This window comes from Panthera onca, chromosome D2 (assembly GCF_046562875.1).
Source record: "Panthera onca isolate mPanOnc1 chromosome D2, mPanOnc1 haplotype 2, whole genome shotgun sequence".
Lineage (NCBI taxonomy): Eukaryota > Metazoa > Chordata > Mammalia > Carnivora > Felidae > Panthera > Panthera onca.
This window is the reverse complement of record NC_138349.1, coordinates 57829954-57843867: the sequence shown is the minus strand read 5'-3', so window position 1 is coordinate 57843867 and position 13914 is coordinate 57829954. Positions and strand designations below refer to the sequence as shown.

The 13914-nt window shown below is 35.0% G+C and overlaps 1 protein-coding gene and 1 non-coding gene across 4 annotated transcripts in view; both read left to right on the top strand.

The window, feature by feature from the left end:
• The window catches only part of CCAR1 (cell division cycle and apoptosis regulator 1), a 64440-nt gene that overhangs the window by 25406 nt on the left and 25120 nt on the right, over window positions 1-13914 (top strand). For all 3 annotated transcript variants that reach the window (XM_078434319.1, XM_078434320.2, XM_078434318.1), the window contains 10 exons: window positions 336-450; window positions 566-758; window positions 3773-3902; window positions 4140-4301; window positions 7435-7660; window positions 8248-8361; window positions 8936-9102; window positions 9841-10051; window positions 10868-10951; window positions 13314-13499. In XM_078434319.1, the coding sequence (XP_078290445.1) occupies window positions 336-450; window positions 566-758; window positions 3773-3902; window positions 4140-4301; window positions 7435-7660; window positions 8248-8361; window positions 8936-9102; window positions 9841-10051; window positions 10868-10951; window positions 13314-13499 (1588 nt within the window). The remainder of the gene's footprint in view (window positions 1-335; window positions 451-565; window positions 759-3772; window positions 3903-4139; window positions 4302-7434; window positions 7661-8247; window positions 8362-8935; window positions 9103-9840; window positions 10052-10867; window positions 10952-13313; window positions 13500-13914) is intronic.
• On the top strand, window positions 8740-8804 carry LOC132685688 (small nucleolar RNA SNORD98). The gene has a single exon (XR_009613273.1). It is a non-coding gene; the product is annotated as a small nucleolar RNA SNORD98 (small nucleolar RNA).

Here is a 13914-nt window from a genome sequence, read left to right as displayed (position 1 = left end):
TTCCACCTCATTTCTCTTATCTCTCCACAGCCCAAAGGAAATCTTACTCTTGGGCTATAAAAGGTAGAATGTACTGTAGAAGGAAGGACACAATATTGGGAGAAAATGGAGAAAATGAGGTGGAAAGTTATTTCTTCCATTTCAAACCCTGTGTTTTTACAGGGAGGGTGAAACATGATCAGTACTCAAATCAGTGTAGGAGTAGCAAACAAAAAGTAGACTTTTTAAGAGCTTTTTAGACTTCCATTTCAGATAGTTTAGTTAAAATACTACAAATGTAAATAATTTTTGGACGAATCTTTTAATTGCATTTATATTTAACAATTTTTTTCCAGTGCTGTCAAAGGGAAAACCCCCCAAGTGGGTGACAGAGTATTGGTTGAAGCTACATATAATCCCAATATGCCTTTTAAATGGAATGCACAAAGAATTCAGACGCTACCAAACCAGGTATATAAAATACTGAGTTAAGTATTACAGAAACTTGGTGATTCAGTCTTCTAATAATTGAAGGTTTTTTTCTTCATTTAAAAAATTTTTATTTTATTTTTTTATTTTTGTTAAGAATCAATCCCAAACTCAACCTTTACTGAAGACTCCTCCTGCTGTACTTCAGCCAATTGCACCACAGACGACATTTGGTGTTCAGGCTCAGCCTCAGCCCCAGTCCCTGCTGCAGGCACAGATTTCAGCAGCTTCTATTACACCATTATTGCAGACTCAGCCACAGCCTTTATTACAGCAGCCACAGCAGAAAGGTATTACATGCAGTGTATCTTTTCTGTTTCAGACTAATATATAACTTTTACAGCTTTTTAGTTGTTAAAATAATGAGAATATGCTTTTAATTCTAAAAAAGGCAGGGATTTCCAGAATACTTGAAAGGAAGTGTAAGTATCTTATGTAGACCACTTCTATTTTATACCTCTTTGGAAGTATTTTTATTTTGTTGCTTTTATAGGAAGACCTGCTCTTTGTGAACTTAACATAAATATTAGAGTTATTAATCCCTTGTCCCTTCATTGGTATTTTATCTGTAATGGAAGAAAATGTCATATAAACATAACATTTTATATATATACATATATATTGTCTAGTGGTAGTACTTTGTTGAACTCTAGTGCATGAAATGAGCCGTGTTTTACATTTTTCCTTTGCAAATTAATTATTTGAAGCTCTGGACAGTTTTTTACTGAACCAGTGTTAACAAAGATAGCCTTGGCTTAACAGAAGCCTACTTAATTGGTATTTTCTTTAAGTGTAATTGTGGCAATTTCTCTTTTATTATAAATTATGACACACTTAGAATTATTAAAGAGATTATAATGTAATGAGTTCTTAAATGAATACCTGCGCAATCACTACTTGGGTAAAAAAGTTAAAATTGTAGTTTACTCTTTTTTAATAGTTTTACTGTCTAAACTATGGATGTCCGCATAATACAGTTTAGCTTTGTTTTTGAATTTTACATAGTGTGTGATTCCATTTATGTAATCTGTTGTGTAAGACTTTATTCAATATTATGTTGTGACAGTTTCTTATACTTTTTTTTCATGTGGCTTATTCTTCATTTTCATCATTAGAAAATATTATATGTATGAATATTGTATAGTTTATCTGTTCTTTGGTAAATGTTTGGATTGTTTCTAGTTTTTGGTTTTGGAAAATTCTGTTATAAATGTCCTCACATATGTGTCTCAGGGGAATGTGCCTAGGTTTCTCTTCATATATACCTTCAGGTGGCATTGCGGGGTCTGAGGGTTTGTGTGACTTAAACTTACTAGGTAATGTGAGACCATTTCCAAGCTCTTGGTTCTTCCAGATATTTGATTAGTAGTCCTGTGAATTCTCTTTTTTTTTTAATTTTTATTTAATTTTAAAAATAATTTTTAAAGTTTCATTACTTATTTTTTAAAATTTTATTTATTTATTTTTTTTAATTTTTTTTTTTTCCCAACGTTTTTTATTTATTTTTTGGGACAGAGAGAGACAGAGCATGAACGGGAGAGGGGCAGAGAGAGAGGGAGACACAGAATCGGAAACAGGCTCCAGGCTCCGAGCCATCAGCCCAGAGCCTGACGCGGGGCTCGAACTCACAGACCGCGAGATCGTGACCTGGCTGAAGTCGGACGCTTAACCGACTGCGCCACCCAGGCGCCCCTAAAATTTTATTTATTTATTTTTAAGTTATCTCAACACCTGATGTGGACCTTGAACTCTTGACCCTGAGGTCAAGAATCAGGATGCTCTTCCATCTGAGCCAGTCAGGCACCCCAGTCATGTGATTTCTAATATTTTTTTTTTCCTTTTCATGTTTTTCCTAAGAGGTTTTGTTTTCTATTTGTGAGCTGGGACTTGAATACCACTTTTCCCTTGTCATTGTCTCAAGAAGAGAGAATGGCCTCTGTGGGAGGGATGAAGGCAGCGAAGTCCCATGAATTTGGTGGATGACTTAGAGAAGCAATGAGTAGGGTAGAAAAAAATAGAAGAGAGAAAAATAGGGGCACCTGGCTGGCTCAGTTGGAGGAGCTTGCAACTCTTGATCTTAGTGTTGTGATTTCGAGGCCCATGTTGGGTATAGAGATTACTTAAAATCTTAAAAGAAGAGTGAAAAGTGGTGTGGTAGGATGAGGATTTCAGAGGAGTTGATGTGTTGGCAGAAGGGTAGGGAATTGTCCATTGGGAACTAGGATTCCTTATTATAAGAAACATAAGTTAGCTAATTTTTCCTCCAGTTTTTACCATGAAAATTTTCAAGCATTCAGAAATGTCAAAAGAACAGTATAGTGATCACTTACATACTTACAACCTTGTAAAAATTTTTAACATTTTACTTTGTGTTTTACATGTGTATACACAAATAGTTTTTGCTTAATCATTTAAAGTAATTAGCAGACAGTGACATTTCATCCCTATGTACTTAAGCATGCCCTTCCTCAAAGAGACCATTTTTCTAATAACTACAATCTGTTATATCTAAGAAAAAGCATTTAAATATTCTCAATATATTCATATCCCCCTATTTGTCTCCTAGATGTTTTTCAAGGTTATTTTTATTTCCTAAACAAAAGTGAAAAACAAAAAGCCAGTCAGCTTTTATCCATTGTATTTGGTTATGTTACTTTAGTTTTTTATTCTAAAATAGTTTCCCACTTTCTCTTTCTTCCTTTATGACATTGACTTTTTGAAGAGAGTAAGCTTGTTGACTTACAGATTCTTTTGGAATGTTGTATTCTGTATTTGCTGGGATTCCTTGCAATATTTTTACCTTGTTCCGCTATCTGTCATATAAACTATGAACTAGAATTAAATCTGAAGGCTTTGGCAAGAACACATCATACATGATGTTTTGTAATTCATATTGCATCATAGTAGGAGGCACATGTCAGATTCTTGTATTAATTGATGCTAAATTTGATTACTTGGTCCGAGTGGTGGCCATAGATCTCTCCATTATAAGGAGCTTTTTCTCTGGGTAATCTTTGGCTGATACTTTAGCACCTTGTGAATATCTTACTGTACAGCACTCTGGTTTACTGTCTGTGGATCAAGAATTTCAAACTACAGCCCTTGGATTTGGTCCATGGGCTGGTTTTATATGGTCTCTGAGCTTTTGCATTTTTAAACTGTTGTAAAAAGTATATACAAATAAATGATCTCTACAGTTTTTTGGCCACAAAGCTTCAGATGTTAGCTTACTTTTTCTATTTGTAAAAGATAACTAGGTGATGCTTTTATATAAGTTAAAATATTTTTTCTGTGTCTTTTAAAGCTGGTTTATTGCAGCCTCCTGTCCGTATAGTTTCACAGCCACAACCAGCACGGAGATTAGATCCACCATCCAGATTTTCAGGAAGGAATGACAGAGGGGATCAAGTGCCTAACAGAAAAGATGATAGAAGGTATGTTTTTAAAAGTATAAGTTTGATGGTGATGGTTGCACAGTGTGAATACACTTAATGCCACTGAAGTGTACATTTAAAAGTGGTTAAATGCTAAGTTTGTGTTACACGTTTTATAATAGTTTTTAAAAGTTATTAAAGTATATTGAAATCTTGCTTGTAGTAAGTATTGATTTTATTGAAGAACTCTTCAATAATGCCAGAAATAATAGTAATTTTAGAAAATTCTGTTTCAAGTCGTGAAAGGGAGAGAGAAAGACGTAGATCCAGAGAAAGATCTCCTCAGAGAAAACGTTCCCGGGAGAGATCTCCTCGAAGAGAGAGAGAACGATCACCTCGAAGAGTTCGACGTGTTGTTCCACGTTACACAGTTCAGTTTTCAAAATTTTCTTTAGATTGGTAAGTTCTTTGCCCCTCAATTGTTTCATTGAATTACCAGTTTCTGATTTTGTATAATTTAGCAGAGTGTGTTATATACAGAGATATTTTTCTTACTCCATTGTGTTTGATAAAGTAATACAGCAGTGTACCAGTTATTTCAAGTTAGCTGTGACAACGTGGCATAATAGCAAAATGGACCTACATATACACTCATAGACATATAACATACACATGTGTGTGTATCCATAAATAGATTTTTCAGCCTTTGGAATCAGAGGTGGTGAGTGGGTGAGTTACCAAGAATTTCTGAGTTTTGGGGCGCCTGGGTGACTCAGTCGGTTAAGCGTCCGACTTTGGCTCAGGTCATGATCTCATGGTCCGTGGGTTTGAGCCCCACGTCGGGCGGGCTCTGTGCTGACAGCTCAGAGCCTGGAGCCTGTTTCGAATTCTGTGTCTCCCTCTCTGTCTGACCCTCCCCCGTTCATGCTCTCTCTGTCTCAAAAATAAATAAACGTTAAAAAAAAAATTCTGTTTCACCTGCAAAATGGAAATTCTGTTAACTAGCAGAATTACTAAGGTTAAATTGAGTTCTTGTATCTAAAGCACTTGATCAGTCTGTGGCAGTTGTAGATACTCTGCATTTAATGGATGGTGGGATGTGGTGGCCAACAAGGTAACAGATAGCTACAAAGTTGCAATTCATAAAAAGATTGGCAAAATGACTAATTTAGCCTACGGGAAAGGAAGAATTATCCAAAGGCCCTGAGACTGGCAGTTGTGTATAGGATAAATTAACAAATGGGGAAAACAAATTGACAGTAAAGTAAGAAAAATGAATCATTGAAAGCAGTGTTTATAGCTGTTGAACATAGGCACAGATAACTGTATGTACTTCAGTATCCTGAGAAAGTATTAACTGCATTTTATCAAAGAATAATATTCATAATTCTAGTCTATCAAAAGTTTAAATTTCTATATATTCAGTTCTAGATTGAGTAAAAACAGTGTAATTTACTTACGCAACTCAGTGCCAAAAAAAAAAAAATCTTGCTTAGTAACTTTGCTTAATTGTTGTATAGTTGATGTTCATTTAGCCTTGTGGTCAAATGAGCAACTACTCTAATTTGTACTACTTACTACTCCTATTTACTTGTATATTTTAAAATGTCTAGACTGCATACATCTGAGAAATTCACTGTAACCGACTTCTCCAGTCTCAAAGATATTAAATAGAGGAGCTCTGCTTTTTTTTTTTTTTTTTTTCAGTGTTTTTTTTTTTTTTTATTTATTTTTGGGACAGAGAGAGACAGAGCATGAACGGGGGAGGGGCAGAGAGAGAGGGAGACACAGAATCGGAAGCAGGCTCCAGGCTCCGAGCCATCAGCCCAGAGCCTGACGCGGGGCTCGAACTCACAGACCGCGAGATCGTGACCTGGCTGAAGTCGGATGCTTAACCGACTGCGCCACCCAGGCGCCCCGAGGAGCTCTGCTTTTAAACTCCTCTGTTCCAGTTTATAATGCTCCTTTTTGGGGAGAGTTAATGGATAGGATATAAAATCAACAGCTATCTCCTTCCAAGTTAGACACCGACAGTGTCATTTCACCACTTTGAAATAAATTCCCAGAACATCAAATCAATCTATGACAAATAAAAATGATTTTAAAATTTGCACCCTTTTCTCATCTATAGTTGTGTAAATCAAGATTGTTTTGTAGTAATGCATTTATAAGAGACTGTATGCCAAGAAATGGCTCGTTTGTACTTAATCTTTTATTTTAGATTTTAATCTTACAGGATAAAAAACAACTTCAAAAATTCTAGTGATGGGAAACTAAGAAACTATTACACATACTTTATGTTTTCAACACTTAAAAAAAAAATCTCAAATACTGTTTTTCACATTTTCCTTATTTTGACAGCAGAATTTTATACAAATAAAGTATAATTATGTCAGCAACCACACCTGACAAGTTTATCATATATTTGTTATTTTTAGACTTCAAATAAAAAGACACTCCTACAAAAATATTAGGTCATATTTTTTAGCTTTGTTGTTAGGTGCCTTTAAAAAAGACCAGGTAAGGGGCGCTGGGGTGGCTCAGTCAGTTATGCATCCAGCTTCAGCTCAGGTCATGATCTCACGGTTTGTGGGCTTGAGCCCTGTGTCAGGCTCTGTGCTGACAGTTCAGAGCCTGGAGCCTGCTTTGGATTCCTTGTCTCCCTCTCTCTACCCTTCCTCCCTTGCTTGTACTCTGTCTCTCAAAAATAAATAAAGATTAAAAAAATTTTTTTTTAATAAAAAAAAATGTAGTGAGCTTTTCAGCTTACAAATTATTCTTTTCCACGCTTTTTATGCTTTTGATAGAAATTCTTTGTTCTTTTACCAGACTGATTTACCTTTGAGTTCCTTTTCTTTACAAGTTCTGCTGCTTAGGAAAAAGGAAATCATCCTTTAAAAAAAATCAGTGTGCCACCCTCTCAAAATAAATAAACTTAAAAAAAAATCATTATGCCAGATTTAAAAGGCAAGAAATTTATCCTCTTTTCCTAATAAACACTCAGGTATGGATCATTGCCATTAATACAGAGAAATGTGGATAATCCAAAAAAACATTGGATTTAGCTTTCATGTGGATTATTGTGCTTAATTATGAATGTAAATATGCTTGATCTAGGATCTTTTTATAAAATGAAGGTTTTTTAATTTTTATACTATATGAACCAGATTGAAGAGTACTCATTATTTGGTACCTCTCTTGTCCCTTCTTTTTATCCATTCTATGTGAATTATAATTTTCTCAAAAATGCAGTTTCAACTAAGGCAGAACTGCTTTTTGTTCATATTTTCTCTGGAGGTGGAGTTGAAGTTATTTCAAAGGGTCTCTAATGAATTTTAAGCTACACACAAAAAGCAAAGAAATAAAGGTAACACTTAGATACCAGTTATTTCTTTAAACTGTAAGTAAATAAATTTGAAAATGAGGTTCTCCTATGCCTCTGTGCAACTCTGTAGCCCATTAATAAGTGACTCTGACCATTTTCAGCTGCCTTTTAACTGTCGGGTTGTAGATTTAGATTCAGAATGGAGTGGATGTTTGTATAATTTTTGATATTAAGGCTATTTATTCACTACTTATGTCTGTTTTTCAGTCCTAGTTGTGACATGATGGAACTAAGGCGCCGTTATCAGAATTTATATATACCTAGTGACTTTTTTGATGCTCAGTTTACATGGGTGGATGCTTTCCCTTTGTCAAGACCATTTCAGCTGGGAAATTACTGCAATTTCTATGTAATGCACAGAGAAGTAGAGTCCTTAGAAAAAAATATGGCCGTTCTTGATCCACCAGATGCTGACCATTTATACAGTGCAAAGGTTTGTATTATGTGATATACAGCTAAAATTTCTGAGCAGTTATTCATATTAAGAATGTGGAATTAATCTTCATAAAGTGGTTGTTAGGTTTAAGACCTGAATAGCTATTTTTTTCTTGTCTGCTTAATTCTGTTTTGGTTACTTAAATAATTTAATTTAACCTCTCTTTGCCTTACCTCTTAAAACATAAAATTTATGGTTATTGTTTTAACATTTTGAAACTTATAAAAATCTGAAGATGAAGTTGATTTTATTTAGCTTTTTAGAATGTTCTGTAACTTCTGGTATCCTCTGATAAAACATAATGTTGGTGTATACCCTATAGGTTAGTCTTCAGGGTAACATTCTGTATATTGTTTATGGTCTCACAGTTTTTGGTTATTTTTAGCACATTAATCAAAAAGCATTTCTTGAAAAGTTAAAACTCTATCATTATACAATATCTAATGCTGTTTCTGCCATAGCATTTTACTTTCCATTTTTGTAAAAATTGTGGATATCAAATATGTAAGGATAATTAGTAGTGCTTCTCATTTTTTTACATTACTTTAGACTTTTGACAGGATTGAATTATTTGACTATAATAGGTAATGCTGATGGCTAGTCCTAGTATGGAAGATTTGTATCATAAGTCATGTGCTCTTGCCGAAGACCCACAAGAACTTCGAGATGGATTTCAACATCCTGCTAGACTTGTTAAGGTAAAATGAAACATTTATTTTAACCTCAGGTGTATACTTCCTTTGCTTATTTCTGATTTTATATATGTGTGTGTGTGTGTGTGAGTGTATATACATAATTTTTAAAACACTACATTTTTAGCTTGCTGATTAGTTTAACAACTAATTTTTGTATGATGGCACTTAAAACTTAATGATATAGATGTTTTTCTCATTGCAGATTATAGATATATATTATTTGTATGTCACTAGTTCAGCTACCATTTTGATGTTTTGTATTTGAAGCGTAGTAAAATCTTAGTGGTATTGGATTTAGTGTATCTTTGGATGCTGTTAAAGTGTGAATTCTAGCTTGTTTCTTTAAAGAATTCTTTATCTGAAGAAATATTTTAGAAGGATGAGTTATGATGTATAAATCCTATTCCATTGCTGAAATGCAGTGTGGAACACGATGAACTGAACTCTTCCTTGACTGACATATACCAGAGGTAGTAAAAATGATATTGGAAAGGTTTGTACCTTTCCTTTTCAAGTATTTTATTTGTAATTTGACAGGTTGCATAATATATGTAAATGACTGTTTGTTTTGAATTAGTTTTTAGTGGGCATGAAAGGCAAGGATGAAGCCATGGCCATTGGAGGCCACTGGTCTCCTTCGCTGGATGGACCAGACCCAGAAAAAGACCCATCTGTGTTGATTAAGACTGCTATTCGTTGTTGTAAGGCTCTGACAGGCATTGATCTAAGTGTATGCACACAATGGTAAGTACTAATTCATTTTTTGATTAGAAATATTTTTTCATAGTTTATATAGATGTTCTTATCTATCAGCCTCTCCCCATTCCCTCACCCTTACTTTAGCAACCTTGATCATGCAGGTAATCTCAAAGGAAAATCCCCATTTGTAGCAAAAGTTTATTTGGTGCCAAAATGTTTGGGGGAAAAAGGATTAAGAACTAATCAAAATAAACTGAAAATTATTTAAATGTTTTGTTATGCTTTACTTTGGAAGTTGGATGTATGTTGAAAATATTTTTCATTTCATGCATAGCTGGAGAAGATCGTCAAGAGAGAACTTCATTTCATTATAATTCTTTTGTTATAAAATGATATAGTTGCTGATTATTTTTGTTCAGCCATATTTTCTCTTGAGGCTTATTTGTCTTGTGTATTTTAGTATATTTCTTGTGATTTAATTGAGAACATTCTTTTTTTAGCACATGAAATCTGAACAGCTATCCAGCTTCTTCAGGTATTCTCTAAAATATGGGTAGCATTGTAATCAAACTTGAAAATGCTTTGGGGAAAATATTCTTTTAACCATAAAATATTGTACAAATGTACCAAAAGAGGAACTATGGCTTCTATAATTTTTTTTTCTTTAGACCAACCTCAAGTTCTTGCAGCAAAATTTCTTTACTTGATGTGCTACAAGTGAACTAGGGTCTTTAAAATGTATTTTAGAATTTTTTTTCCAACATGCTTCTTCCCTTGCAACAGGTACCGTTTTGCAGAGATTCGCTACCATCGCCCTGAGGAGACCCACAAGGGGCGTACAGTTCCAGCTCATGTGGAGACAGTGGTTTTATTTTTCCCGGATGTTTGGCATTGCCTTCCCACCCGCTCAGAGTGGGAAACCCTCTCCCGAGGATACAAGCAGCAGCTGGTCGAGAAGCTTCAGGGTGAACGCAAGGAGGCTGATGGAGAACAGGCACTGAACGCTAATCCCTTTTTCTATTTCCGCTTCTCACAGGCACAGGAACACAGGCACAAATGCACACCACACACTACATAACAAACACACATGGAGGAACATAACTGGTAACAGCGACTGGTACTCCAGCTTTCAGCAGTATAGTTTTATTTTCTTTTCTTTAAAAAAAATTTTGTCTAGTATGCTAACTTTAAGAGTGCTGAGACCTCAAAGGAAAATAAGTTGTGCTTAAATTGCACAGAATTTTGTTTTTATCATAGGTCTAGTTGCTGGAATCTGGGACCAGTTGTTGAGCAAGTTTCAGTATTAAGCCATTTTAAACATTTTGCCATTTTCTAAAATTTAAAAAATTTTCTCTTTCACGGTCATCAGTTCTAGTCATGGATATTTGAAATTGGACAACCACAAGTCTGAGAGATTTGACATTTCAGGCTATGTGGCATCGTCTTTGGTACATTTGAAAGGTCTGACTAAATCAGTCTTAACTTTGGGTGGCTTGAAAATTGGGGCAAGATCACACACTGTGTGGTTAGTGGAGACCGGCAGTGTTTGTGCATCCCTGATATCCTTTGTGTTGTAATTTATCACCCTTTTGTGTTTCACAGATCTGGCTTTGATTGGCTGATGAGTGTCTTTGTGATCAGTTAAAAGTGGTAGAATGTATGTACGTGGACTTGCCTAAATAATAACTTTAGGAGAAGACAATCTGAAACATTTGTGACCTTGCACAGATCAGCAACAGACTTTTAAAAATAAATTACCATAATTTTAAGGTTTCAGAATAGTAATTATGTTCTTAACTTTGTATATCAGGATGAAGAAGAGAAGGATGATGGTGAAGCTAAAGAAATTTCCACTCCTACCCATTGGTCTAAACTTGATCCAAAGACAATGAAGGTAACTTTGAAATTGATGGTATTTAATTTTAAGTCTCTGAATAGGAACAGAGAATGTGGATAGTGTTTTATCAGATAAAAGGCACTCCAAATCGTCCATGAATTTTACATAAATATACTATATTGTATTTATGTGCATGTGTATAATGATTAAATAAAAGGTGACTTCAGGGGTGCCTGCATGGCTCAGTCGGTTAAGCGCCCAACTTCGGTTCAGGTCATGATCTTGAGGTTCACCAAGTTCAGCCCCATGTCGGACTCTGTGCTAACAGATCAGAGCCTGGAGCCTGCTTCGGATTCTGTGTCTCCTTCTCTCTTTGCCCCTGCCCTGCTCACACTCTGTCTTTCTCTCTCAAAAATAAATAAAAACATTTAAAAAAAATTCTATTAACAAAAGTTGACTTTATAAATGAGTGCAGCCAGTATCTTTTTAATGTAATATACAATTGGCTATAGTGTGAGCAACATCATTTTCTGATTGGGGAACTGTCCAAGAAGGCAGAATTTTTATATTTAAGTAATTTATATTCAAGGAAAAGGGAAGAAACTGGGAAAAGATTATCAAGATTATTTTAGTTTTTAAAAATAAAATTTATAAGTAGATTGATATGGGGTGCCTGGGTGGCTCAATCAGTTGAGCACCCAACTCTTGATTTTGGCTTAGGTCATGATCCCACAGTCGTGGGATTGAGCCCCATGTCGGGCTCCACTGAATGTGGAGCCTGCTCAAGATTCTCTCTCCTTTTGCCCCTTCCCCACCTTCTCTAAAAAAAAAAAAAAAAAAAAAAAGGTATCTGAACTGGGAAGGAAATAATAATTTAAAAGTCTCTTTTGAAAATCTTTGGTTAACCTGTACTAGGTTTTCTTTGTTCCCCAATGTTTTTGGACCTGTTATCTTTCCGCACTTATTCGTCTCTGGGCCTTTAATGTGAGTATATTTTCATAGATTCTGTATATGTGACTTCTACATAAGTCAGAAGCTGATTGTAAATTGCTTTTGCATCTTGTTATTTTTAACACATACAAGCTGACCTTTTGGTTAATTTTTGTTCTCAGCAAAAAGGTTTTCTTCCTTTGTATGAAACTATACTTTTTTAATTCACATTGCTTTTTTAATAAGTAAATACGTATCATAAGAATGTTTGTTATTCTTGTATTACTTCAAGTTGTCTTGATCAGCATCAGGTTTTGTGTAGAGAACTGTGGATTCAGAAAATACAGGTAATTAGGGCACCTGGGTGGCTCATTCCGTTAAGTGTCCAACTTCGGCTCAGGTCATTGTCTCATTGCTCGTGGGTTTGAGCCCCTCGTCAGGTTCCGTGCTGACAGCTTGGAGCCTGCTTCAGATTCTGTGCTTCCCTCTCTCTCTGCCTCTCCCCCATTCGCATTCTGTCTGTCTGTCTGTCTCAAACATTAATTTAAAAACGGAGGGCGCCTGGGTGGCTCAGTCGGTTAAACATCCGACTTCGGCTCAGGTCGTGATCTTGCAGATGGTCTCTGTGCTGACAGCTCCGAGTCTGGACCCTGGAGGCTGTTTCAGATTCTGTGCCCCTCCCCCACTTGTGCTGTTTCTGTGTCTGTCTGTCTGTCTCTCTCTCTCTGTCAAAAATAAACAAACATTAAAAAAAGAAAGAAAATACAGTCAATTAGTTTAAGCCTGCATCCCAGGACTTTTTTTCAAACTGATGACTTTACTATTAAGTTTCTTATTTTAAAACTCGTATTTCTTTTGATTATAAATATAATGCATGTTTATTTTAAAAATTGGTACATACATGAAAAATTGAAGAAAAAAGTTACCAAAGCCTATGATTCAAAGAGAACCACTGTTAAAATGTTGATTTTTTTTTTTTATTATTATTATTATTTTTTAGAGGTACACACTTTGCTTGGTTGGTTCTGATCACATTGTATTAGAAAGTTGCAGTTTCATCCTTTTCAGTTAATATTAGTGTTTCCCATATAATTATTTTTAAATGTTCTATACTCTCTTCTATTTAGTTGATGTGGTATTATTCTTTCATTGGATATTTAGATTCTTTAGTTTTTTGAAAAAGGGACCGTTACAAGGAATATGTAAAGTGTTTTGTTTTTCCTGTGTTTAGAATATTTCTTTAGGGTTAATTCCCCAAAATTAGAATAACTGTGTCAAAGAGAATTAATTGTTTAAGCATCTTAAAACATGTTTCAGATTATTTTCCAAAAATATTCTGTCAGTTTGCATTTTCACAAGCATGTTCTGAGCTGAACAAGTGTACTTTTCACCTCAATTTTAAAAAATCAAACTAAAGATATTTGCAGTTTGTTCCTTATTTCAATATCCCATTTTCTTTTTCTGTGTTTTTTATGTTCTGCATATTTAGGTAAATGACCTTCGAAAAGAATTAGAAAGTCGAGCCCTTAGTTCCAAAGGATTAAAATCTCAGTTAATAGCCCGATTGACAAAACAGCTTAAAGTAGAAGAGCAAAAAGAAGAACAAAAGGAATTAGAGAAATCAGAGAAAGAAGAGGAAGAGGAGGATGATAGGAAATCTGAAGATGATAAAGAGGTATATATACACTATTAAATATAATACTTGTTTATAGGGAATTCTTAAAATATGTGCATGTGTACTTTTATTAAGCCACCTGGGTGGCTCAGTCAGTTAAGTGTCTGACTCTTGATTGTGGCTCAGGTGATGATCTCATGGTTCCTGAGATAGAGCCCCAAGTCAGACTCTGCACTGACAGCACGGAGCCTGCTTGGGATTCTCTCTCTCTCCTTCTCTCTCGAACTAAGTAAACATTTATAAAAAAAAAAAAAAATACAACTACATACCTGTAAAATTCAACGCTTTTGGTGAACAGTTTGACAAATGCAATATAGTTACATAACCATGATGACAACTAAGACGTAAAACAGGTCTGTCACCCTCTAAAAATCTCTACCCTTATGTAAGCATTTTCTTCTCTCCATGTACTCCT